Genomic DNA, 26475 nt, shown 5'->3' with positions numbered 1-26475 from the left:
AAAACAACCAAATCTTTATGAACTTTCTAAGTTGTTCCACTACATACTCATTGTCTAGAGAATCCTGGATAAAAATGTTTCAGTTCAATTTTATTTCACCATTTTAAAAATTGTTTTCTATTACACTACCCATTGTAAAGATAAAGAACACAATTAGAAACAGATTAAGAAAGATTCCAAGTATTGGGCTGGCCAAAAAGTTTAAATTTTTTTTTTTTTTTTGTATGATGGCTCTAGTAGTGCTTAGTTATCTCTAACTTCATCCAAAACAATTTTGATAGACTGTATTGTGACAGCTGTCATATCAGTGTGCATTAAAAAAACATCAAAATTGGTGGATTTTTGTGCAGCCGTATTAACATAGAGGATGGAAGAAAATATGTAACATTTTTGGCATATTATATAGCTTTATTATTTCAAGAAAGGTAAGAATGCAACTAAAACACAAAAAAAGATTTGTGCAGTGTATAGAGAAGGTGCTAGGACTGATTGAACATGTCAAAAGTGGTCTGCAAAGTTTCTTAGTTGCTACTGACATTTTGGTCGAATAATTCTTTGCTGTGGGGCTGTCTCATGCACTGGAAGGTGTTTAGCAGCACCCCTGGCCTCTGCCCACTAGAAACCAATAGCAGAAGACAGCCGGCATACTCAAAATATCCAAATCTATAAAGTTATTGGTCAAAATGAAAAATGTGTCTTTTTATTTTACAGAAAAAACTAAATGGAGATTTTGGCCAGCCCAATATAAAGAGAGTCCAGAGTTCTCAAAATAAACAACTCTACCTAAGAATTATTATCAGGTTTAAAAAAGTACAGAATATATTTATAACCCCCTTACGCCCATCAAAATCAAAATTACTAGCAGCTGCAGTTGAAAAAACTTTGCTAAAAAGAATTCTTGACTTCTAGTTCTATATTTTAAAAATGTAGCTCATCTATCAAACAGCTAAAACATTTACAGTGGTATGGATTTTGTAATAAAAAATGGAAATACTTGGACTTTTTATTTCTAAAGTGATTTTTAAACTCTCTCTGAGCTTCAGTTCCCTTGCCTGTTAAATGAAGGTAACTGAGCTATAGAAATCTATCTCAGTCAATATTAAGACAGTCAGTATTGAAAAGTTTCGTTAAGACTACTGAGTAGAGGCGAGAGACACAGGAGGTCTGAGTTACGAATGGACGTGGCCAGCCCGGCACTGAGTATGTTTTGAACCTGGATGCTCCTAAGGATGACACTGAGTTTCAGGTCTCACCCTCCTCTAGTAGGACTTGACTGCCCCATGTCTGAACATATTTAAATATGTGACTCGCTAGACTTATGAGACCGGACTGAAAGTCTAGAAGGAAAAATAAAAAAACCAGAAATTGCTATTTCCTTTCTAAAGGTCAAATTCATGCTTTTTAGAACCATATCTGTGAGCAGAATATTCTACATACAGTGTATTTTTTTCTTAGCAAACATAACAGGACCCGGAGCTCTGAAATATTGCAAGTATAAGAAAATACATTTGTAAGTATTCCAAATTCCACAGTTATTTTTCCTATGTGAAGCTGGACTTGCTGAAGGACTTTTGTTAAAAACTGTACCTGAAAACTCGCACCAGGATTTGGAAAGAGTGCAAAGACACCTGAAAGCTATCTCAGCTTAATAACATGTTAGTTCTTGGTCAATTCACAACACGACAAGGAGGCACCCCGAAGAGGCTTGGACAGCGAGGTTGTGCCCTCTGTGCTGGGTCACCGTGGAGGGAGAGCGGACGGCCGACTGGGACCGCCCTGCCAGCGTGGGGCAGCCGACGCCACGAGGCCTGTCACGGACGAGGCAGGTGCCCGCCTGCTCCTGCACAGCAGCGCGGAATGGAATTGGAAGTCGTGTCTTTGTGCTATCTTTCAATAAGTCATGTCCCATGCAGGCTGCTAGTTTGTCTCTGTCAGGCCAGGGGCCCCAGAGGCTTACGGGAGCTGTCAGGGACAGGTAGACCAACCTGCTCTGTGCTGAGGAGGTAATGCATCTTTCGGGCTTGGTAATCTCTTTTCTTCTCCTCCCTTTCGAGGTCGGCCTTCTTCTCTTCTCTCTCTTTCATCTCTGCATACTCGTTCAGAGCCGCCCTGCGCCAAAGTGTCTGTGATTACTTGTGATGCTAACAATCTGCTTGCATTTTAATTCTTTCGCTGATGATAATCAAGTAAGGTTCTGAGGGGCAACGAGCATCCATATCCATCAAAACCAGTGGGGTGATCTATCTTACCTGCACATTCTAGGGGCACCCTTGCAATCTTTACAAAGCATTTAAAGTGATTTTTCACTGGTTAAGTGTTTAAAATCAAATATATCTTCTAATTAAGCCAATAGCTGAGGAACTATATCAAATGTAAAGGAAGTGAATTATCATCCTACATTAACTTCTTTGGTTGAAGACGAACTATTCTGGACATACTTAAATAACCCAAGAAAATATTGGATCTACTGATTTCCTGTAAATATTGTTTTTCTATTTATAAATCTCTAATCATTTATTTTACATACTAATGAGCTAATTTTAAAAGTGTGATGGGCTTTTATACACATGCTTAATTCACTATAACTTTATTTCTGTTAACAGTTCAAATAATATCAACATGATTACAAATATTATCCTGCACTTGAAAGGTTGACATTTTGTTCGATTATATAGATAATCAGAATAAAAGCTAAATTGTGTGAATAAGTTCATGGCTTTCTAAGTATCATAAATTCCAATAAAATAATGAAACTTTTTAATCATTTATGTGTATCTAGGAAATTTAAATAAAAAATAAGATTTTTGAACTATACTATGCGAAAAATGCCTCTAAATAAAATAAGTTATTGAACATGGAAAAAACAAATACCTTTTGTGAATATCATTTCCTTTATTTTAATAGAACAAACTTAACTATTCATATTAAGATAACGTTTTGAAATTGAACTTTATTCTTTTTAAAAACAGATATGTAACTCACTGTCTAGTTCTCTACATAAAATATGAAGTGCATCATCTGAGTCTTTCCCTCCAACATATCAGAGGGAAGGAGAGGGGGAAATTCCAAAACTGAGACAAGATTCTCAGTTGTACTTCAACGCCTAGAACTGTTTCTGTTAAAGGCCACTAACCCAATACTTCACACGAGGTTACTTACGAGGGACACTGACGTTTAAAAATCACCATGCTATGCTGCTGCAGCGGAGCTATTTTTTTCAACATAAGATTAAATTGCAAAATAAATGAATTACTTGGGGTGGCATGGCCCTCATTCGGCCACCCTTCTCCTGAAAATTGCTTATTAATATGAAAAAAGGAGTCAGAGAATAGCCTGTCGTACTGTTTGCATAGCATTGGGGGCTGCCGCGCCCACAGAGCCGGGGTGTCGCACGCTGAGACTGGGATGCCAGGTGGGGGCACGACCTGTCTGACCCGCGCCGCGAGGCTGTTATTAATCGCTAAGTAGCCTGGTAAAGCCAAAGAAATTCGTTTCCATTGAAAGGGTCTCAATCTGCGTCGGCGAGTTTGTTCTGTAGCAAACAATCCTCATTAACTGTGTCCATTTTTGACAAAGAGCCAGGAGTTAGAAGGACTGCTGACCTTTCTTTGTCCTCAGTGTACACATTTCAAGGCAGTCCCTTATGAATAAAGGAGGATTTTTACCAGGAAAAATAGCAATCATATGTTACATAAAAATGAAACAGATTATTATTTTGCATCTTTACTTTTTATATTATGGAAAAAATAAATATTTCCTCAATATTTTCTCTTATAAGTGTTTAAGGTGATTTAAAATAAGCAATTAATTACTGCTACCAGGGTGATTACTCAGATATGCAGGTATACAATTTACATCCCTCCAAAGGTAAGTACAGTAATTTCCTGAAAAATCAGAAAAATTGAGAAAATGGATCTCTAAAGAAGTTTGTGCTTTATGAATGATTGAATGAATGTCAGGAGATCTTAACTAAGAGAGAAAAAAGGCCCAATCTAATGAACACATACATGAACAAGGAAGATACAAAGAAGTACAAAGGACTTGAGACACCATCAGAAGTGTAAGTTATTGTAGGTGGGAAAAACAGTCCATCTTCAGGACATGGAAATATAAAATATAAAATACAAACAGTGTGTACTCGGGGAGCTTGATAAGAAAAGCTAAAACTGAGAGAGATGCAAAAAAATATCAGTTTCTAGTATATAAAGAAAACACACGATAAATCCAGAAGGAACTGAGGAGCCCTAAAAACAAATCCAAGACACTTGACAATGCAGTAGAAAAAGTAACTTGGGGTAATCTAAAAACACAAAGTAATTAATTTAATGAATTTATAAAACAATTGAAAAGAATCAAGCTTGCCTTCCTAATTGATTTATTGCCATACTTGAGGGTGTACAGATATACTGAACACCACGGTTATGTTTATGTCAAATACCAAATAGTCTTTGTTAAATGGCCATGTAGGAGGAGTTGAACAAATTATGTACCCTCGATATAAAGGCTTTTGTTACATTAATAGGGATGAAGATAAGACTCAGTGTAAAGGATATAATAAAAATCATGACCCCACTAAAGAGTAAGTGATGAAAACCATTCTAACTAGGATTCCCTACACAATTATAAAAATTATCTATTTTTTCATGCAGGGATTTTTGAACCCAGCACTTTTAAAACACTTCAAAATTTTCCAAATAATTTCAGATTTTTTTCATTTCAGGTGTATTGTCTTCTTTCTATTCTCAAAAAAAACAATCCTGTGAAGTATATGGAATAGGCATTACTGCTTACAGTATTTTTAAAATATGGAAACACAGAAAGCGATGAAAATGACCAACTCTAAATAACAAATTAGTGCCAGGAAGGGAATTAGAATCCTTAGAGCTGCAGATTCTCTAACTCGACACGAACTGCCGTTATCCTGATACAAGTGATACTATGCAGAAGATATTTTTATTGAATGAACCACTCATGTTTTCTCTCATGGTTCTGCTTCCTACTATATAGTTAGGCACTTGGGTAATTCCCAGGACTCGTTGCCATAACCTGCATAAAGGACTCTGGGACTTCAAAAATTACGGAAACTTACACAATTGAATGTATTTTGCTAATAACATGTATAATAAAATAATTGCATGTAGCAATAATGACAGAAATAGTAAGAAGAGCCACTAGGAAGCAATGACACCTGATTCTAAAATCTCTGCTGTTGAATCTCTGAGTCTCAATGCCCTTACCTGTAAATGCAAATATATTAATACTAATGTCTTCCTCATCGAGCTGTTGTCAGAATCAAGTAAATTAATCTATGGGAAGTACTCAGAGGAGGGCTGGCACATTGGTGACATGTCAGCGAGTTCCGAATGTTTACCCTACACCAGGTACCAGGCTCTTTGCCTGATCTACTCCACTGGATATGAATCTTCTACACTTTCTCAAATTCCCTCCATGATCTCTGCTTTCTCTGTCCCGATCAGGGTACATTTCATGGATGGAATTCCACAAGACAGAGCGTGGACCCTGGCTTCCTAAGAGGCACGAAGCGCAGAGTAAACATTGCTCAGGGGGACAGAGGAGATGGAAGAGAGCCCTGCAAATACATTCTCCTTTTTAGTTACTCCTAAAAATTTGTGTGTTGCAGTATAGATCATTTTCTCTGCAAATGTCTAAGCTACCTTAAGAGTAAACATCATGAAGAAATGGACAGCTATTTGTTGATTCAGTCACAAGTATGTTTAAAATATTACAAGACACAGAGATGTGTAAAGCCCAGTCTCCACCTTCACGTGGCTTGCAAATCCAATAGCTAATAACTAAACCGTGGACAGAAAAAGTCTACAAAGAAATACATGTGTGTGCATAAGCTCAGTGAGCTCATTTATGATTAGAGGGGATTAGAAAAGCCCCCATGAATGTGGCTGCCCAGTGGGCTGGCTCTCTCTGGAGAGAGGGCTGGGATGGCGAGCAATGGAATGGGGCTGGATTGTTCCCAGGAAACTCCCTTCTTGGCAGACGTGTCCCATCAAATGCACGAGAGAACAGGAAAGGCCTCTGGAGCCAGGGCGAATGGGCTCTCTAAGGGTTATGCTGGCAAATCTGTCCTCTAGAGACTAGATATTTTGAGAAGGAAAAAAAGTAAAAAACGATGATAATGGTGGATGTTATAAAATTACAATACCATGACTTCAGTCTGACCATAAAAAGGGATCATCCAATTGCTCCATTAGTTCATTTGCCTACTTTGCATGATTTTAAAAAGCAATAAGACTCCACTCAAAGATCATTCATGAAAATCAAATTTTTTTCTTCTTCTGGCTCTTCTGAATAAACTTCCTGGAAGGAAATTCTTTTGTACAGTATTCTTTCTGAAAACATGCACATATGCCACTGTACAACTATTTTCTTTTCATTATTCTCGATGGGTTCTTTAAACAGAAGTAAAATTTTATGTAACGTATATGATGTCAAATAATTGAGAGCGGCACTAAGCTAAGTATAATAACAGGCATGATAATGACACGTATTTACATTGTGCATTATTTTTAGGAGCTCCGAGGGCTCCGCAGACATTAACTCATCCTCCTTACATTCCACTGAGGTGGGTGAGGGGCAGGTATTATGAACGAGGCGCCTGCCCTTGGGGAGATGAAGTGGCTTGATGGTGAGGGGGACACAGACGGGCTTTTCTCCACTCTCTTCACAGTGACTCGGGGGTGGAGGAGGAGGACCAAGTTCCTGAAGTTCTGTTTTGGGTACGGTTCTGAGTTGAGGAGCTCAAGTCCCCACTTCATAGGAAAAGAATTACAGGATCTTACTTAGCGTGTGTTTGCACAACAATCATGCACTTCTCTCATTGAACATGCGTTAACTTCGCTGTAAATCAGGAATCATTGCCGCTACTTCTGCATGTAACCCACTCAACACAGACCTCGGACACCCCCAGACAAGCCCTGATGCTGTCACACAGCAATGACGCGCCGCAGGATGGCGTGCATTTCAGGGCCCGGTACCTATCCCATGCAGTTTCAAGACAACTACCTAAGGAGGTGTAGGAAACTGTTTATTGAACAGTTGTTTTATAATCAGTCCTAGGAATCACTTCCCCCATAGGAGTGCCAAGCAGAACCTCATCACATTTCTGCTGGGCAGGCTGAGAAAGGGTAACAAAACCGTAACACAAAGGACAGAGAGAAACAAGCTGGACTGGGGTGATTTTCCTTCTCCATTCTCGTCCACGTCACTCCTGGGACAGGAAGTGGACAGAAAGAAAATGAGAGGGAAGAAGCTGAAAGGCATGACAGAGAGACAATAAGAAGTATCTTGTAAACTGAGTCATGTTTTATTACCTCACTGCTTTTGTAGTCTGACACCACCGTACACATTTCCTCTTTATTGCGCGAGTTCTGTTTTCTAGGTATGTACATGTAAACACTAGAAATTCTCATTCTGCAATAGCATTTTGACTAAGATGCATGTCGACATTTTTTCCTCAAAGACCCATGTTTTTAAGTATTATGACTACTGAAGAAAATAACGCAGGTATTTATTCTGGGTTTGCTTGAAGCTCATGCTAAGCAGATGCTCTAACGTACAATCCCAGGACTTATATTTTCTATGTTTCTAAGACCCCTGAGCCACCCTTTGCTGTGGAACCTGTAACAGCAAAAAAAAAGTAACCTACTACATGGATCAGACTTGTGTCTTAGAAGATTCTTTCAGGCAGAGGTAGGAAGAATAGGTAGATGAAGAATGAGAACGGAGAGCTAGGGAAAGAAACGGCAGGGTCAGGGAGATACTTATTTTATACGCAAACATGCTACCCTGAGGCGTCTGCAGATGTCTGAGTGGCAATGCGAGCAGGCCTACGAATGGATGGTTACAATGATCAGAAGACAGTTCTGGGCCGGAGGATAGTCAGGCTTATGAGGCACCTGAGCACAGGTGGCAGGAGAAGTCACAGGAGTGACTGAGACTGCCCAGCGCATCTGGGGTGAAAATGCAAGTGCATGACCCAGAGAGCCCTGTCAAGGGGGGTCCCCAAAGGCCCCTGGAGAGGGAACTTTTCAAAGGAACCCGGAGAGAGCGGTGTGAAACAATTCAAGGTACAAGGGAGGTCAGAGCAGAGAGCAATCAACAGCACCGTGTGCTTCGTCGAGGCCGAGAAGATGAAGGCTGGAGAGCCCTGGAGAGCCTCGCAAGTGACCTCAGCCAGAGTTCCATGGTCTCAATACAGTTTCACAGTTACTTAAACTTATCTCTGGGGATGACTGAAAAGTTTGTACATTATGAATGCATCAAGTACCTGAATCAGATTTCCACTATATAACTTCACTCTCAACCAGCAACATTAAAAGCAGCACTACCCGTTCTTATCACGGAACTAAAAAGGAAAACAAGTAAGGAATTCTCTTCCCTCCATCTCCCAGCAAAAGATGGGCAGTGCCAGGTGAGACACGTACGTCCCATCCTCCCATCCCCTCCAAATCAGACAACTCAAAGGCCAGGCCCACCGACCACCGTATTTTAGTCTCTTCCTTTCAAATGAGTAACAATTTAATGCCATCCAGTGGCATTTCCCCCCTTAAACATCTCCACAAAAAGAAAAAAAGAAAGATATAAAATTCAGACACGTTTTTTTGCTGTTAAGAAAAGTTACAGAAGTCACTGTTCATTACATTACTCGGTGTCTCCTGTTGAAGATTCACAGGTGGAGTTTCTTCTAGAATTAGTGCTAGAAAAGCTGTTTCTTGGGATATGTGGTGATGTCTTCTCTGTTTTCACAATGGGACAGACTTAACTGCATTTCAGTCACGCCTTTAGAGGTCCCACCCTGCATTTCCTGCTTGAAATCCACTGTGTCGAGTTAAACTTGGAAATAATTAATACATCTGGAAAGAAATTATTCCCAATATATTAAGCCTTTTCCTTTTCTTAATTCTATCTTGGGAATGAAGCTCTTTTTCCTTTTCATATGTTTTAATTTTTTTTAAAAAACAGCAAATTACTAAAGGTACTGCATTCTTGTTAAAAATACATAGAGTATGCAAAAAGGCATGGATCACATGGTTCATGTAATTTCATATTTTAAAGTGATTGTACGGATTATGTCATTAATTACTAATTATGGATAAGTTACAGACTGTTTTCGAAGCCAAGAATATACACTGTATTTTGGTACGTTACCTAAGTAGGACCAAAGTAATTGCTATAATTGTTGCATCTTCACATATAAAATGATACTACAGAAGAACGTTCACACCTGTAGTTAACAGTACAGACTGACCTGGTTCTGGGAAAGTAGTAGGGCATTTTCTGCACATCTTTGGGAGCCCTCATGTACAGAGCCTGTCACCTGGACACAGTCAGAGAAAGCCAACTGCTGCCATTCTGTCGGCTGAGACCAGAATATTATATATTTTAAACAGGGTCTGTGAAATGTTATCTTTAGGCGATCCTATTTATCGTCCCTATTTACACAACATCGATGGCGCTCCACTTATGTCCTTGAAATAGGGAACAGGGACACCGTAGTATGAAAAAGTGGCCTCGCTGCTGTAGTTCATAAATTTTGTTCGGCTTTGGATGAGTTCAAAGAACTGCCATGTAAGAAAAGCCTTACAGAGGGAATTTATCTGATGATGGCAGTAATAATTACCCAGCTGTTTATTGCAGATAGAGAAATAATTCATGCAGGCAATAGGCCGTGCTGGCGACGACACTCTGCATTTAGTAAATATGCAAACTGTTCACTTCTAATTAACCAAGCCCAAGGATGCCCTTATTAAATGTATAAACTCAAAGTGCCTCCCTGACAAGTGATGAATTGTTACACCGCACCAACTCTTGCCACGGAATTATCGCAGTGAACTTGGGGCTTAACTTCATTAAGAGATCTCGTGGGCGAGTTAAATGAGACGGGCAGCGTAACGAGGCTCGCTGTCAGCCAGTGACGAGCCAGCGCTTCACGGGCCCGCGCCCCGTCTCTGTCCTGCCGGCCGCTCGGGTCCACCCCAGAAGAACTGGGGAGTTCACTTGTGTCCAGATAAAAAAAATAAATGGCATAACACGGCAGCCCACGGGTGGAGGCCACCTGGCACCTTACCTGCCAAATAGATCTACAAAACAGCCGCCTTTTAGGATTTGAATATGTTTCATGTATCAAAACGGAAAATCCACCACTCTTTAACTTATCATTATTTGTGGAGAAAAAACAAATGCTCTTATGGAGCAGCATTATAACATCTTTCAAAAGGAAATGAATGACTTTTACTAAAGAAAATTACTACAATATAGAAATTATTCTTAATATTGACTGATGAGTTTCACTTAATTTGACCAAATAATGAATTAGAAATAGTTCACTGTCTATAATTCGACGCTTAGCCTTACTTTAAAATTACTATTCATTCTTTATCAAACATCTATACAAATATTTCTATCTCAATTAAGGATCCAATGGAAATTACTACTTAGAGGGAGGTGCTCAACATGACAAAGTAAAACTAGAATATTTCCATGTGAATCGCAGAGTAGGTAATAACACCTACCGCACGGGTCTGTTATGAAAATTAAAGGCCTTAATGAGAATAAAGGGTTTAGCTCAATACTTTGAATACAGTAAGTGCTCGCTTTGTACTGGCAATTTATAATGAGCTTCTATGTGAGTCCAAGGGAACACAAAGGGCCAGTCAAGCAGTCCATTGTATCATATTCCATGATATTGTATTTTCTTCTTTGAGAGGTAAGTTCTTGCTACTGAACATGTGTCTCTAAATACACCTGAGGCTTATCATTCTTAAGGCTTCTTATCTAACAGAATCATTTTATTGACAAATTCATTCTAGATGAAATAATTTTAGTGAAACTAAACTATTTTTCTTAGAACCATGGCATAATATAATCTAATTTATAGTAAAAATACAAAATATTTAAGTACATAGCCATCAATTTTAAGTTAAATAGAATCATATCTCTATCTTACTAATACACTTCTATCTAAAATATCACTGAGTTTGAGAAATTATTTCTAATTATGGTAGTCATCAACAGCTACTGAGTAACTTTTCTAAAATTTTCGCCCGTAGACTAGGGATTATACTACTCACCCAACTGCATCATTGGTCTCTGAAACGGCCCTCAGATATGCCTTCAAGGAAAAATAATCAAAGCAGTATTTGCGAATCTTATAGCCTCGCCATCGCCTCTGAATCTATTGAAGTAAATGAAAAGATAAAATGTCAGTGAACACTTTTAGTGGAAGCACTTATAGTTCTTGAAAATAAAAATAACGATGGATGATAACTCCTCTCAAATAAAATTCTAGGCTTCTCTACTACGATAGCTATAGGGTTTCAAATGTAGGCTGTAGTCATAGACTTATTATAAAATATATAATGGCAAAACATACTCGCAGAATATAACTTATTTTAGGACATTTAACGTTGCTCCACAAATACTAAATGTAAAATTAACTACTGAAAGATTAAAAATTTGCTTTTCCAATCCGTACTATTTTCACCTTCTGACCGAAAGTTTTGACTTGAAGATTGTATTTGGTCTCACTGAAATCAGTTTTTTAAAAGGGCTTTTTAAATTCAGTGCTATCAATTATTTTTTTTAAATTTATTATTATTTAATTAATTACTTTATTTATTTATTTTTTGGAGAGAGGGGAAAGGAGAAAGAGAGGGAGAGAAACATCACTGTGCGGTTGCCTCTCACTCGCGCCCCCAACTGGGGACCTGGCGTGCAACCTAGTCATGTGCCCTGACTGGGAATCGAACCAGCGACACTTGGCTCGCAGGCCGACGCTCAATCCGCTGAGCCACAGCAGCCAGGGCGAGTGCTATCAGTTTTTAAACAACATGTCTTGTATTTTCATCATGCTATTTTAATACTTCTTTAACAACAACAACAGCTGACATTTACTGAGTTCTTAGTATGTGAGAGGCACTATTCCAAAGATTTGCTTGCATTTACACATTTAATCTTTAGGACATTCCTATAAGATACTCTGATTATTTTATTTATAGATGAGAAAACTGCTAAGAGGAATAAACAAGAGAAAAAGTTTTATTTAAATTCGGATCCTATTTTTGCTTTTAAAACATGGCCACTTAAAAGGCATTTTACAATCTGATATATTAAATGGGAAGATTTTAAAGGAATGCTCTAATATGATGAAAAATAAGTGAAGATATGCAAACAGCTTGTAAGAACAATTAATCAGAGGCAATAATTCTAGAAAGTGAAATTAAGCAGAATAGCAAGCTAATGTAACAATGTTGTAGATGTCTTCCCAAATATTTTTCAAATAATCTTATTTTAGAAATTAATTCTTCATATAAAGAAAAATTAATTTTTAAATTATATACTCAATTTAGAAACAATCTCCTTCTAATTTAACCCAAATCATATTACAACTAACAAACAAAGGAATTAATGCCAACTACCTCCTTAATGAAAAAGTAATAATCATTTGGAATATGTATACATATATAAATCATAAATGCAAATAAGTGACTATTTTCCCATTTACCTAATTTAATCATTATAATATCATCCTGAGGTAGAGATTATTATTAGCCTCGTTTAATAAAAGAGGCAATTGATGCTTAGGTGACAGAGCTGCCTAAGGTTACCCAGTCGTGCAGATGGCCTCACGTTTCACATTCTCCTCCATGCACAGTGACAATTGTATTCAAGAAGAGAACAATGTAAACAAAAATACTGACAGAAACTCCACTATCGGAAACAGCAATGACTCCGGGTGCACGGGAAAATTTTAGGATATCAAGTAGTGTCAAGCGAAGGGCCGCCTAGTACTCAAAAATAACATTTTGTTCTAAATAAGACCATGTAGCAGAAAACAAAGATGTACGCCGGACCACTGAGGAGGGAAGAGGTAAACGGTGATCTATGAATAGATCGTGCCATAGTAAGGAAAACTGAAAGGGCGAAAACGAAGTGGCTGAAAAGTCTGTGCCCACGGGAAGGGGACTGACAGCAGCCAGTGGAATGGGCTCCTTCCCCTGCCCAGAAAGCCTGCAATGGGGGTGCCCTCAGGGAGCCCTCTTACACCCTAACTGCTGAGACACCTACCCAAAGGCAGGATACAGCTCCTCTCCCAGACAAATCCTCTGATTCACAATTGGGTGTTAAAGCGCATAATAAGTAAGTGATGGTTAACAAATTAAAACTCATCCACACTAAAGTATAATCAATCAACCCTTAAGTGGCTCTGTCGGAGGTGAGTAAAGAGCTGGAAGAAGCGGAGCCTTTGAGTGGGTTCAAGGCACTGCCATCCAGTGAAGAGAAAGATCTAGAATTGACTGAGCTCCTTGACCATGCCAGGTGTCCTGCTCACTGCTTCATAGGTTTTCTCACGATAACCTTGTGAGTGAGGCATGATCTCCACGTTAGAGATGAAGAAACTGAGGTTCAAGATCACGTAACCACTAACAAGGAAATGGCAGGCAGTCTGGACACAACCCAGCTCTCTTGTTACTTAACAGACACCTTGAATTTTCCCTACATTTCCTGATGACATCCCAGCACTAGTGAATATACTTTTAAGAGACAAGATGACTTTTGGTAACAATGTTTCTTCTTAATTTTAAGGAGAATATTGCAACTACCAAAAAAAAAAAAAAAAAAAAAAAAAGCCTAGTATTCATGTCCTTCAAAGCAACTGACAACTTTCAGAAGTGATCGGTATAAAACAATTATTGTCATTGATCAGCTCTGAATAGATAATTTTAAACAAAGTCATTGTGTGCTCAGCAGATTACAGCTTGTTAACTGGCAACTTCCAAATGACCTCTTAAGCTAGTCAAATCAATGATGCATATTCCTCATTAAGTAGTATCAAAACGTAAGTGGTCTTATAAATAATGTTTATTTGAAGCACTAAGGCAAATGGCAAAACCTTGATTCATCAAAAGGTATCTGCTCATGGAAAAATAGCTTCCCTCCATTGGGTTTACTTCTATTTCTCAAAATCAACAGCACCTTAATATTATCAGAAGAGAGAAAAATAGGGCCTCCTCACCTAAAATTAAAATGAAGACCTGGACAATAAATTCACTAATACCTACCTAGCAATGCTGCTCTATATGTACATGAGAGCATAGGAGTAGAACTCTTATTCAGAATTACACTTCTTAAAAATTAGAGTGCTCCACTCCTGAGGACTGTACAGTGAACACAGGAGAGTGGGTTTCCTAGGTTTTCAAAAATAAGATGGTTAAAAGAAGAGTAATATCCAAGTCTTCATCCTAGGGATCACTGCATTACCATATATATATATCACATATATATGAGATATATGAGATATATACATGAGATATATATAATATATATGATATATGACACATATATGATGTGTATCCCCTGGCTGGTTTGGCTCAGTGGATTGAGCGTCGGCCTGCGAGCTAAGTGTCGCTGGTTCGATCTTCCAGTCAGGGCACATCAGAGAAGGAAAACTCTGACTCCAAAAAACCTCCGCTGCCTTGCGGCATACCTCTTCAGGGGAAAGGCTAAGGGAGTAAACCCCGACAGAAAATCCGGAGCCGGAGTCCCTAAGGCGGTTTGACGTTGCAGTCAACACCGGCAACTCCTGCGGCGCACCTGAAGCCAAGCTGTATTGACTCCGTCTTTCCCTTGGACCCTTCAGCTGCGAAGAGGGGGGGGGTCTGCTGCATGGGCAACAGCAGACCCTCCATATCACCCTGCCCAGGCTCTGTAGCTTCAGCTCCACTGGAGAGGACACTCCAGCGTCATCGCAAGATGTCGATTCAACACGGGAGGAGACAGATACCGTGTCACTCCCGAGTCGGACTGCACAGCCATTCTCGGCGGTGCAGATAGACTCTTAAGAAGCTACACCATCGTCTCTCGAGACGGACGGCTGCCGACGATGATGTGTATATATATATATATATATATATATATATATATATATATATATATAAATAAAATTCTTAACTAGATATCTTTAGCTAGTAGTAGAAGATATTCTGGGTAATTATTCCACTTGCAGTTTCTTCTCTTTAATACTGTTTTTTCACCCTGCCTGACTCCCTACTTCATCTTTCTTCAAACCGCTGTAACCTTCTCACGCTGATTTGGTATGACAAGTAGGAGGGAGGAAGACATATTACTTTACATGGTGATAGAACATTTAAATATCTGACCATCATCAGGCAAAAGTTCATGGTTGTCTACATGGTCCCATCCCTTCTATTTCTCAGGCTAATATTTTGGAATGTTTTTTTCTATGTGAATGAGACTGTGTCTTACTCATTTTGTGTTCCTAGAACCTAACATACTGCCTCGTATGTAAGAAACAGACAATATTTTTTCCATGATTTTACCTATTTATCTTTATTTAATCTTGGAGTCACTGTTCGAAACATAAATCCCTCAAAACACTATAAATATAAAAACAGAATTATAAATAGTTTAAGAGACCGAGATGGAGCCTTATATATGTGATGGATTTAACATGTTTAATTAAAGTCACCAAGTAATCATTTCTCATATTTGTTTAGACACAAGTGGGAAACAAAAGGAAATGGTTAACTGATGTTAAAAGTTGGATTGATTTTTGTCAATTAATCATTTTTTACACAGACCCAGAGCTCTAAGAGGAAAGAGTCAACGTTTATTGATGGATTTGGGGACATCTATTTCACTACCTACTATAAGCCAAGAAATACAGATGCAAAGACTAAGAAGCTAGTAGGGCGGTGGATGCAGGCATGTAAATTAGTAAGGGCCATAAACTGTTACAGGTTCCATAACAGAAGCATGTCCGTGGTCAAACAGGGACACAAAAGGGAGAGCGAGCCATTCTACATGGGGAGGGGGATCGTAAAGTCTTCAGAGAAAAGGTGACCCTTTAAACACAATGCAGCAAGTCAGAATATGGATATCTATTATAACATAAAAAATCACAACACATACTTTATTCATTATAAAAGGACAGCTATGTAGAAATGGATAGGCTAAAAACAAACTTTTAAAATTTCTCTCATTTTAGAAATGTTCCACGAGCCTCCTTGAAAATTGAATTTAATTATTTGTCGGTCTTGGAGTCGATAATATATAGTTTGTGATTAGCTCAGTACATGAAGCAAATGAAAATAGAAGTTTTTTTCTTTCCCATTGCATGTGTAGGTCCCTTTTGTGATCTGGGCACCTATATATCTGCCTCAACATTACTGGCTATATAGACATCTTCTGTTACTCTTAGAAATTCTTCCACTTGGATCAATTCAAGGGTAGTTCTTTAGACCAAAGTTACTTGGAAGCGTATGAACTGAAAAGGCAAAGCTGTAGATAGGAGAAAAAATTTCAGCTGCTGTTACCCGATTACAGTTGTAATCTTCAAATGTGCACAACACGAAGGTATGTGGACCGACCACACACTGGTCTCTTCAGAGAACAAAATGTTCAGGGCACCATCTTATTAAAAATCCACATACAAAAAAAATCTGTCCAAGTCCACGGACAAATGAATTCAGTTCCGGTCACTGGGACCAACCAATGCTGAACACTGATCATTGCTAGGCAATCACTTTGGCCCCCATGCCTGTGAAGCTCACTCCTGACTCCCTCCCGTTAGGAACATGAAGTCCTTTAACAAGTTAACTCGAGCCTCTGAAGGAAGTCTTTAAGCATCTCTGTTAGAGAAGTGTCTGCCATACATTCCCTGGGGTGGTGTTTCCATACTCCACGCAGCCTCACAGAACCTCCTGAATGTCTTCAGGGGATCATCGCGACCTCCGTTCTCCTGTCCTGGAAGGGCCGAGTGACCACAGCAGCAGCAGGAGGGGGCCATCGCAGGGGACAGAACGCTTCGACCACAGGACCTTCTCACATGCCAAGAATGACCAGAATGAGACGGAAGTATTTTTTCTTTCTCAGTAAGTCATAAAAAAGGCTGGAAAGGACCTGTTTGGGGAAGCAGAAGAAATGGCAGCACAATAGTAGTTCGGAGCACAGTGTCTGACCCCGGGGGAGGGGCGGGGGGGGGGTGTCCAGGAAGCACTCCTCCATCCTGGCTGAAGGCCAGGGACCTGGGGGAGGGAGAGAAGCTTAACCAGTTTGGTTAATAAGCATGTTTTTCCAGCTCATGGACGGGCACAAGCAGCTCAGCTAATCACGGTAACTTGGCTGGGGGGCTGTGTCTGGCCCTGTGCTTCTGATCTAAGGGACATGGGGAAGAAGCTTCTTTTTTCATTCTGGACTGTGAACTTCTTTTTAAATTAAAGTATACTTGAGATACAATCTTATATTAGTTTCAGGTGTACAACACAGTGACTTGACATCTGTATATCCTACAATGTAATCACCACAAAAAGTCCATTCTCCACCCATCACTGTACCAAGCTACGGTGGTGTTGACTGTATTTCCTCTGCTGTGCTTGGCACCCCCGTGACTTATGTTATGGCTCTTAAGTTTGTACCTCTTAATCCCCTTCGTCCTTTCCCCATCCCCCCCCACCCTTCTGGCAACTATCAGATTTTCTGTATCTATGAGTCTGTTTGTTTTGTTTTCTCATTTGTTTAGGTTTTTAGATTCCACACATAAATGCAATGATGGAATATCTGTCTTTCTCTGACTTATTTCATTTAGCATAGTACCCTCTAGGTCTATGCATGTCACACATGGCAAGATTTCATTCCTTTTCATGGCTGATAGTCATGAGTGTGTGTGTGTGTGTGTGTGTGTGTGTGTGTGTGTCTTGGTGTGAGTCTCTTTGGGACCATCTTGTTTGGGACTCTGTGCTTCCTGGACTTGCATGACTGTTTCCTTTGCCGGGTTAGGGAAGTTTTCAGTTATTATTTCACAAAAATAGGTTTTCAATCCTTCTCTCGCTCTCTCTTCTGCTTCTGGGCTCCCTATGATGTGAATGTTAGCACACTTGATATTATTTTTCTTTTTCCCTTTTGCATTAAGCTATTTCCAGAACACAAAAGGGTGGGGGGATCTTTTAAACTGTGCCTTTAGCCAGGGTCCTAGGTCTCAGGTTAAGTTCACCTTTGGCCTTGACATTAATTAAAGATAAGCTGACCTTGGGCAATGTTCTTAGGAAACGTAGCTTTATCACGATGTTGGAATAAGTCAAAAGCTCTGCCTTCCACGTGGCTTGCATTGATGTGGATTTCTTAGAGTTGTTTGGTCCAGGTGAAAGGAATCTTAATGATTCAAGGAGATAAAAATTCAAAATGAAGATTCAGAGCTAAATAATAAACAAGAGAATGCATTTTTTCTAACTTTGTTTTCCCTGGTGACTTATGAAAATATTTAACTCCTTGGTCATCACCTGCTCTAGGGTCTCAGTTATGTATTGCTTTTTACTTTGCAGGCACATCTGACAAAAGGTAAGCAGGAAGAAGAAAGAATCTAACAGTGTTTTAGGCTCAGAAGTTAAGTCTTTTGCAGAGAATCAAAATCTCCTAATTTCCCAGATGCAGCAACCTGGACATGCAAGAGAAAAACCTAATTGTTCTCCTATTTTACAATATTACTAAGAAAGGCCAATAGCCAGCCCACTGCAGTTGGAGTATCCGCTAGTGGCTCAGGAAAAGAAGCAAGAAGATCTACTTCTTCCTCCTGATTTTATTTTCTTCATACTGACAGAATGTGGAAGTGGACAGAGAGGTACTGAAGACCATCCCTGAGCCAGGGTCCCAGGGCACCCACACCTGTAGAGGAAAGCTCCCTTCCCGAAGCGGTATAAACAATCAAAATAACGTCCGTTCACCTGCCGTGTTCAGTACGGAACTTTCCAGAGGTTTTTCATTCCAAATAAGATCCATTAGTAGTAGGAGAACTAACAGGTTAATGAAAGGAAATATTATAAGAAAACATAGGTTTTAAGGCCCTTAATGAAATTTTCTTAAGTAACTTCTCCATTTATAATAGTTTCACAATTAAGCTATTACCAGATTGTCTGAGACAAAAATAAAAAAGTATTGTCACTGTGCCCATTCCCAAAATCTGTGCAAAACCATGCCGGCCCCATAACCATGAAGTCCAGCTTTCGATTAGGAAAATAACACATAAAAATGAACATAGAAATGATAGAAATAAAACTTCCAAGCTGGAGACTGACTTTATTACTGCTAAATCATGTGAATGATTTCTAATTGATTTGTATTGGGCCGGAATCTTATATTCCAGAACCATGTTCATCTATTTATCACAATATTCTCTATGACATGGAAACTAATACACTGCTTCATTAATATTTACAGTCTTTCTCCAGTTATGGCTCAGAGATATTTAGCATTCTGAAACATAAGCACTGATAATTACACGTTTTACATTTTACTCTAATTTTTAATACTGCCAAGATTATTTAGTAGAGCTAACTTTTTAACTACGTACTCTTTTCTCTCTTTACCATTAGCATATCAATCAAATCGGCATTATTCTGGTTTGCTCATTTTATTAAAAGCGAATTCAAGGCACAATTGACTTTTCATTTGTTTAACAAGTGAAGAAATATTTACCCTGACAGCCATTGCATTGTAGATATTCATCTTCATAGTATAATATGCTAACTGTGAATCAAGAAAAAAAAAAAGATGGCATATATTTCAGTTACACAAAGACAGTGCAGCCTATTTTAACATATAAAAGATAAGAATCTTTATACATAATACATAATAAGAGCTCTAGGCTTAGAAAAATGAAATCAAACTTTGTATTGAAGAGATGGGCTTCCTAATACATAATGCAGGCTTAACCAGAAAAATCTATGGTCGTCAAACTGGGAGCTAATGGAGATATATGGTCCCAAAGTGCTCTCCGCTGAGTTTGATAATCAATGGTGCTCTACTGAGAATAGAATAACAAAGCAGAAATATTCACAAGTGCTGGTGACATGCAGTATTGTATGATTTATTCACTGGGGTTCTGTTAGCCAAAACTCACAGAAACATAAAAGGAATTCATATTTCAAGACGTCTGGTTTAATGAAAAATTCAAAGAAATGCTGTCTTCAGTCGAAATCGTTCAAGGGTATGTAGGCAGTGATGGAGCAAAATTGGGCCTTCCAACCATCTGTACAAAATGGTACATACTTAGCAGACTCCTGAGTAATCCTTGGGAATTTTGTTTCATTTAACATTCATTTTAACACCATAAAATCATAAATCCAATGACATCATGTTACCGCAAATCCCCCGATACAGGGAGGACTTCCTGAAGTCTTGGTTTTTTTCTAGCAGAGACACATTTGTCTGTTAATACACACATCTCTGTTTCAGCAAATCATCATTTGGGGACAGAACTCATTTCAATGAAAATATGGCTTTAAGTAAAGCTTTTATATCTGTTCCTTCTTGTAATTAAAAATGTAAAATTAACAAAATTCACGACAGGGCAATAAGCAGTAAAGGAATGAAACACGTATATGTTTCATCACCAGATGCAACTTTATCTCTGTTTATTCAATCAGAACTAACTGGACTGTTATCGCCGGAACCCAGGTAACAGGTGTTATGTTCCAGGTACAATCAGAGGTAAGAACCTCACCCTCTTATGGAGGGGTTTTCTGTCCCACAACAAACAGAGGAGTTTATAAAAAAGAGCTTCACTGTAATTAGAATTGTTTGAATCGCCTGGTCTGATCCAGAGCAAACTGTCTGTGCAGAGCAGCGGGCCTGGGTTATTTATCAACAGTCTGAGCAATTAAGGAACAGTTGGCCGCAATATGTTATTTACAAGTGAACACTATGGTGTTACTTCATTTTAAATTCTCTTTCTTTGCTATAACAACCAAGACATAATTCTTGGTGTATGAGCTGAATTCAAAATATTTCCTTCAAAGTCATATTTCTTCAAGTCATATCAAGGCAGGTATAAACCTTAAATATTTTTATACAAAAGAAACACATTTGGGAATTTTATAGATCTGAAACAATTTGGGTTCAGAAAAATTTTTTTTCTGATTTTTATCTTATTGCTGGTCAGTTAGCACAGGTGAGTGTGTGTGAGCTCTCAAGATGCAGACCAGGGTTCAATTCCTGCTGCCGCCTGTAGCAGCTGTGGGGCTTTGGATAAGCCCCTGAAGGTCTCCCAGTCTTGCTTCCATCCTTCTACAACGGGACACTACTCACCTTCTCCAGTTGTTGTGAAGAGTAAAATGAGATGAGGGGCCTGGGACATGGTGACGGTCATTACGAGAGGGAATATCACCAGTGTTGTTAGAAGGACGTAATTTAACGCAAAATAAAATCCACAACATCTAAGAGGTTAAGTGCTCTTCTGAGTGGAGAGGAGACAGAGATACAGCTTGAAGCCTTAGAATTCCGAACGTTAAGGGGCGGAAGAGCACTTTGATTTCAACGTCGGGGTCTCATGTAAACCACTAATCGACGTTCCTTCTCTTCTCAGTTCTCTAGCCCAGCTGCTTCCGAAAGTACCAACGTATGTACATGACTTCTTTACGCGGTACCTCTAGATAACCTTGACCAGATCACCGGGCCTCACTTGCTACATCGGGCGAGACAGAGAAAACGCCCGTGTTGAAGGGCCGACAGCAGAACCTTCAGAGACCCTGCCCGGGCGGCCCGAGCCTCTCTGTACACGCTCTTGGCCTTGTTTGCTGGCATCTGATGCCAATCTGGTCATTATCAACAGCTGATCATTAACCTAACCTTTACTTTTCCACCAAAAAATTAAAAGCCAAGTACATTATTTCTTGCAGTTACTATTAATATAATCTTTAAAAGCAGATGATTATTAATATAATCATTTCATAGTTAAAATGTTAATAAAGTTTAAAATTAATATTAGTAAGTTAGAGTTTTAAGTTATTCAAATTTTGTTTATTTAAAAGGAAGACCTTGAAGAAAAAAAAATTATGTTTCAGTTTTAGGCTCTGACACAAAAGGGTGATAAATGTTGTCTTATTAACTTATAACTGATTTGAAGGTCCTATAAAGAAATTTATAAAAAGAGTTGGGCATTTTCTTATCTACAGAAGAAACATTTACTAACCTAATAAAGAGAAATTAAAAAAATGTCTGTGGAGGCAACATGTCAATCTCATCCATTTTAAAAATAGTGACCAATAATTTATTTATTATACAAACCATCATATAAAACCCTGCCGATATTTATCATGACAACGTACAACAGAATCTGATAGGAAATGGCATCCTTTGTGCCATTTAAAGTTAATAAAATTCCTTTTCATTATCACTCTTTCAAACTCTAATAAAATAAACATCTTTGTAAGAAGCAATAAAATTGTAGGCAGAGTGTAAATATTGTTAGCCTTGGTTTTTAGCAATAAAGTGAACTGTTTTAATAATTTGAAAACTAATGTTCTACAATAAATTCTTTATAAATTAAATGGTCTTACCATAAGGCTGTTAACACACCTTAAAATTTTAAAAAATTAAATTATATTAATGGGGGTTTCCATACATATGCAATTCACTGAATGATCTCTATTTAAAATCATAACATCGAGCACTGCTGGACTATGATTACGCATATTTATTTTATGATGCTGCATATAGAATTAATCATGTACATTAGGGTAATGTTTATACTTAGCTGTTCTCAGCGTATGGTGATAAAAAGAGTGTATTTGATATTCAACGTAATGTAAATTATATAACAATAACGTATAAAAAGGAGAAGGAAATTAACAAGACAAGACGTGTACAGCCATCTTGTGCAGGCCTTAGGGACTGATGCCCTCTGAGCACTAGTGCTCCCACACAGAGAAGGAGGGGGCATTTCCCCGCGCTCCTGGCACTGCCGCTGCAGGAATGGGGTCCGTGAGAGAAAGCGGGAGCGGGGGGAACACGTGACACGGAACACCGCACAGTCGAACACAACAGGGTCCCGAAAGGGCAGGACCGCGGGGGCGTCCCGGGGGAGAGCAGGAAGCGGTAAGGCCACAGGCAGAGCTCACGGGTGTGAAATGCACGCGCGCGAGCTCACGCGCCAGGGGACCCCGATCTTCGTTAGTGACAAAGGAGAGGCAGAGCGCGTTCCTGCTCGGAGGAAAAGATTTCCCAGGCTGTGGATCGATGAGGAGATCTGGGGTGTGTCCCCAGACTCAGCGGGAAGCCCTGAAGCTGGGCCTGAACGTTCCAGAAGGCAGGTGCAACGGTCGGTCGCCGGGGAGGCCAGGACGAGCCGGAGCACAGAAGGGGATGGGAAGGGCGCCGCGCCTGGGGACCGACGAGGGCACCGTCCTGGAGACCCAGGGGCCCTGTAGGGCTCCCTAAGCTCGCTGGTGTCCGCGCGAGCTGCGCAGAAGATGGACGGCAACGTTCGGGGGCAGCGGGGTGTAAAGGGAGGCTGGCTGGAAACACAGCACCCACCTGGAGGCCCCAGGACCTCTGTCTCTGCAGTTCACTCCCGCTGGACCTTCGCCACCTTTGACAACTCCCGTTTCGGACAGTTTTCCCCTCCTGCTTCCTTCCTATTTATGATCGACCTGGCACTCCCTCTCCTCTGCCTCGGTCCTGCGGCCGGCACCCCACAAGCCCCCGTCCTGGGCCCCCTGCCCTGCCGCTCAGCTCCTTTTCCCATCGGGCGGAAAATCCTGTCCCCTTGGAACGAGGGCTCCCAAACCTCCGTCTCCAGCGACGGCGCTGGGGCTGAGCTGCCCCTCCGCCGCTCCCTGTCACAAGCAGCTGCTGAGTGTGCCCCCCGTGGTGTCCCAGACACTCCGCAGAGCCCGCAAAGTCTGCTTACAGGGTCCCACCGCATGGAGGTGGTCTGGCCTCACTGCAAACGCACTGCCCGCACCTACCGCACCTCGTGAGCGTCCCCTGGGCCCCGCTCGGAACGTCTCTTCTCAGCACCCACGCTTCCGCTGTCATCATAACCATGAACCAGCTTTGCTGGGACAAAAAGGCAGCTACCTTAGTGGTTTACAAAGGAAGCTTATTTCTCCCTCACATGACGCGAGCGCTAGGCTCCACCGGCCTCCCCATCTTAGCCCAGGCCAGGGAGAGAGAAAACGCCCCTCCAAGCCTCCCCTTGAATGGCACACCTGCCCCATCTGCCCGCAATACACGGCTGAGCCCGAGGTCGGTGCGCTGGGGATGAGTCACTGCTTCACGAGGAAGGGCAAGGGAATAATTTTAGCCCACGTTGCTCCTAACCACCAGTCGTGTTGACCATAGCAAGTCTCGCAACTTACATCCCTGTGCATCGTCCCTTGACCCAGTTAGCAGAAATCTCTGCAGGCTGGCCGTGTGACATTTCTGTGATGTGTCTGAGATATAATGAATAGGACAGTCACTGCCATTCAGATGAGGGAGGTAAATAAACAAATGTACTTGCACCATAGGGATGTGGACAGGATCAGAGCTTTGCAAAGACATGCCTCCCGCCCTACTCAGCTTTCGGAGGTCAGGGAAGGCCCATGGCTAAGGAGAGTCTTACATGACAAGCAGGGATTCACACCAATGGCAGCTCATTGGAGGGAAGAGGGGCATTCCAGGCAGAGGAAAGTGTATTTGCAGAAATCCTGCAGAACATTGCATACGGCAATGGCAAATGGCTGACCGTGGCCTAAGTAGTAATGTTTATACAGGTGTAGCGAGAAGAGAGGTCAGATAAGAAGCCACCGTGAGACATGAAGGACCGGACCTGTCACGGTGAAGAGTGTGAACTTGACGCCGCATGCTCTGGTGAGGGGGGGGGCAGGCATGGGAGAAAAATGCTGAAGTTTAGGTTGGAATCAAGAGGCTTTTGTGGGCAGGAGAAGAAAGGATTTCATCACCAGCAGGACACTGGTCAGGGAGAAGGAGGTGGTGGTGGGTACTCTGAGATGACTGATTGTCAGGCTTAGATTTCTGGTTAATTGGTTGCATCATTTAGCTGAATAAAAGAATATATAAGAAAGAGTACATTTGGGGTGCGCTTATAAAAGGTCTGTGCCAGCATTATTGTTTTAATTCTCTGTTTATTTCATTAAAAATCTAAAATACTAGGCTCTTCCTCCAAGTAGTCCCTGTACTTCAGTAATATATTCCAAAATTTTCTTGCTAAAGGCAAACTCTTATCAATTAGCTACCTCTATTTTTCTTTATCCCCTCTCTCTGTTTTAATTTCACTTCACTGAAACTAATCGAGAATAAATGAAGAAGAAATTCAAACTATCCTGTTAGAAAATAGAAACAAATCAGAAGATTTATGAAGTGGGCCACTGACTAGAAGCCTTTCCATTTTGTATCAAGAAAATTACCTTTTCTTTCTTAATTTCCTAAAACTCAACTGAACTATTAGTTGGCATGCTACTGCATACTTCTGCAAGTCTATCAGTGCTTATAGATAGTTGCTATATGCTACATTTCCTAAGGCAAATCTTCAAAATATTCCAATAGTCAATTTTAGAGAATGGTAAATAGCACAGAGAAAAACTGCCATATTTTTAAGTTTTGCAGAATTAATTTTGGGCACTTCAATTCAGCTGATGTCTAGTGACGGTGCTGTGGGCCAGGGATTACTCTAAAAGTCGGTGATCCAAAAATGAACAAGCTGCAGTATCTATTCACCATGTAGAAAGTAGAGAAAATCAGCAACTACTAAGTACATATAAATGTGTACACTGTGGAAGGTGCTTCAGCAAAAATAAAACCCCTCGTGTAGTTGGGAGCAAAGAAACAGGTCACTGGTTCTCCATGGAAAAATCAGAAAAGACTTCTCAGAAGAGGTATCATACTAAAAATAAATCCAGTTTTGTTCTTATTTAAATATTTACCACAAATCACTTTAAGATGAACTATAAATATGGCTGAAGTTATGCTAACATATATACGTTTTATAATATTTACCTTCACAATTTGTTGACAGTGTCGTCTTCCTAAGTAACCTCTCCACCATTTCTGGATAATGGTTGCTACTCGGTGTAAGTACCTGAGTGAAAAATATGTTTATGAGAACACTTTCATTGAAACAAAAATACCTCTTAAAAGTTGCTTAGACTATGCCTTCCTGCAATTCAAAAAATAAAATTTAAAGCCAAATGTGTATGTATTTTCAAGAAGTGGAGCGTTTTCATTGTGGGGAAAAAATTCATGATTCCTAGGAGAAATGCATAGATAACTATTCAGTATTTCTTTGGGGCTTTTGATTAAACATTTAAAAATTTTCAATTATTCTTCAATACATACTCTCTAAAATATTTTTTTGATGTTAAGACTCTAAAATAGAGGTGATATGTTGAGAAGTAAGCCAGGCACTATTGATGTGAATCATTGTAAGAATTTAGAAATAATTTTTGAGGTCAGGAAAGAGTTCCCCTCTTTGTCCACTGTCTGCTGAGTTCAAAAAGACTCTCTCTGCGGCCACGTTCCATGTTTGTTGTGAATAGAGGAGAAACCTTCACACTTTCATTCTCATGGCTGGTTCCTACTAGCTAACATGTAAGGCCGTATAACCCACAGCCCACATTCTGAATTATTACTGATGAGGCATATTCT

The 26475-nt window shown here is 40.0% G+C and overlaps 1 protein-coding gene across 1 annotated transcript in view; it reads right to left on the bottom strand.

The window, feature by feature from the left end:
- SPATA17 (spermatogenesis associated 17) overlaps positions 1-26475 on the bottom strand; it is an 83075-nt gene that overhangs the window by 51427 nt on the left and 5173 nt on the right. The window contains exons 3-6 of the mRNA XM_090263366.1: positions 25828-25909; positions 19525-19575; positions 11106-11209; positions 1986-2109 (exon numbers count right to left, since the gene is read on the bottom strand). Coding sequence (XP_090119492.1) covers positions 1986-2109; positions 11106-11209; positions 19525-19575; positions 25828-25909 — 361 coding nt within the window. The remainder of the gene's footprint in view (positions 1-1985; positions 2110-11105; positions 11210-19524; positions 19576-25827; positions 25910-26475) is intronic.

This window comes from Furipterus horrens, unplaced genomic scaffold (assembly GCF_987537825.1).
Source record: "Furipterus horrens unplaced genomic scaffold, mFurHor1.1.pri manual_scaffold_15, whole genome shotgun sequence".
Classification (NCBI taxonomy): domain Eukaryota; kingdom Metazoa; phylum Chordata; class Mammalia; order Chiroptera; family Furipteridae; genus Furipterus; species Furipterus horrens.
Note: the sequence above shows the minus strand (reverse complement) of the source record. Positions and strands in the feature narration are given on the sequence as shown.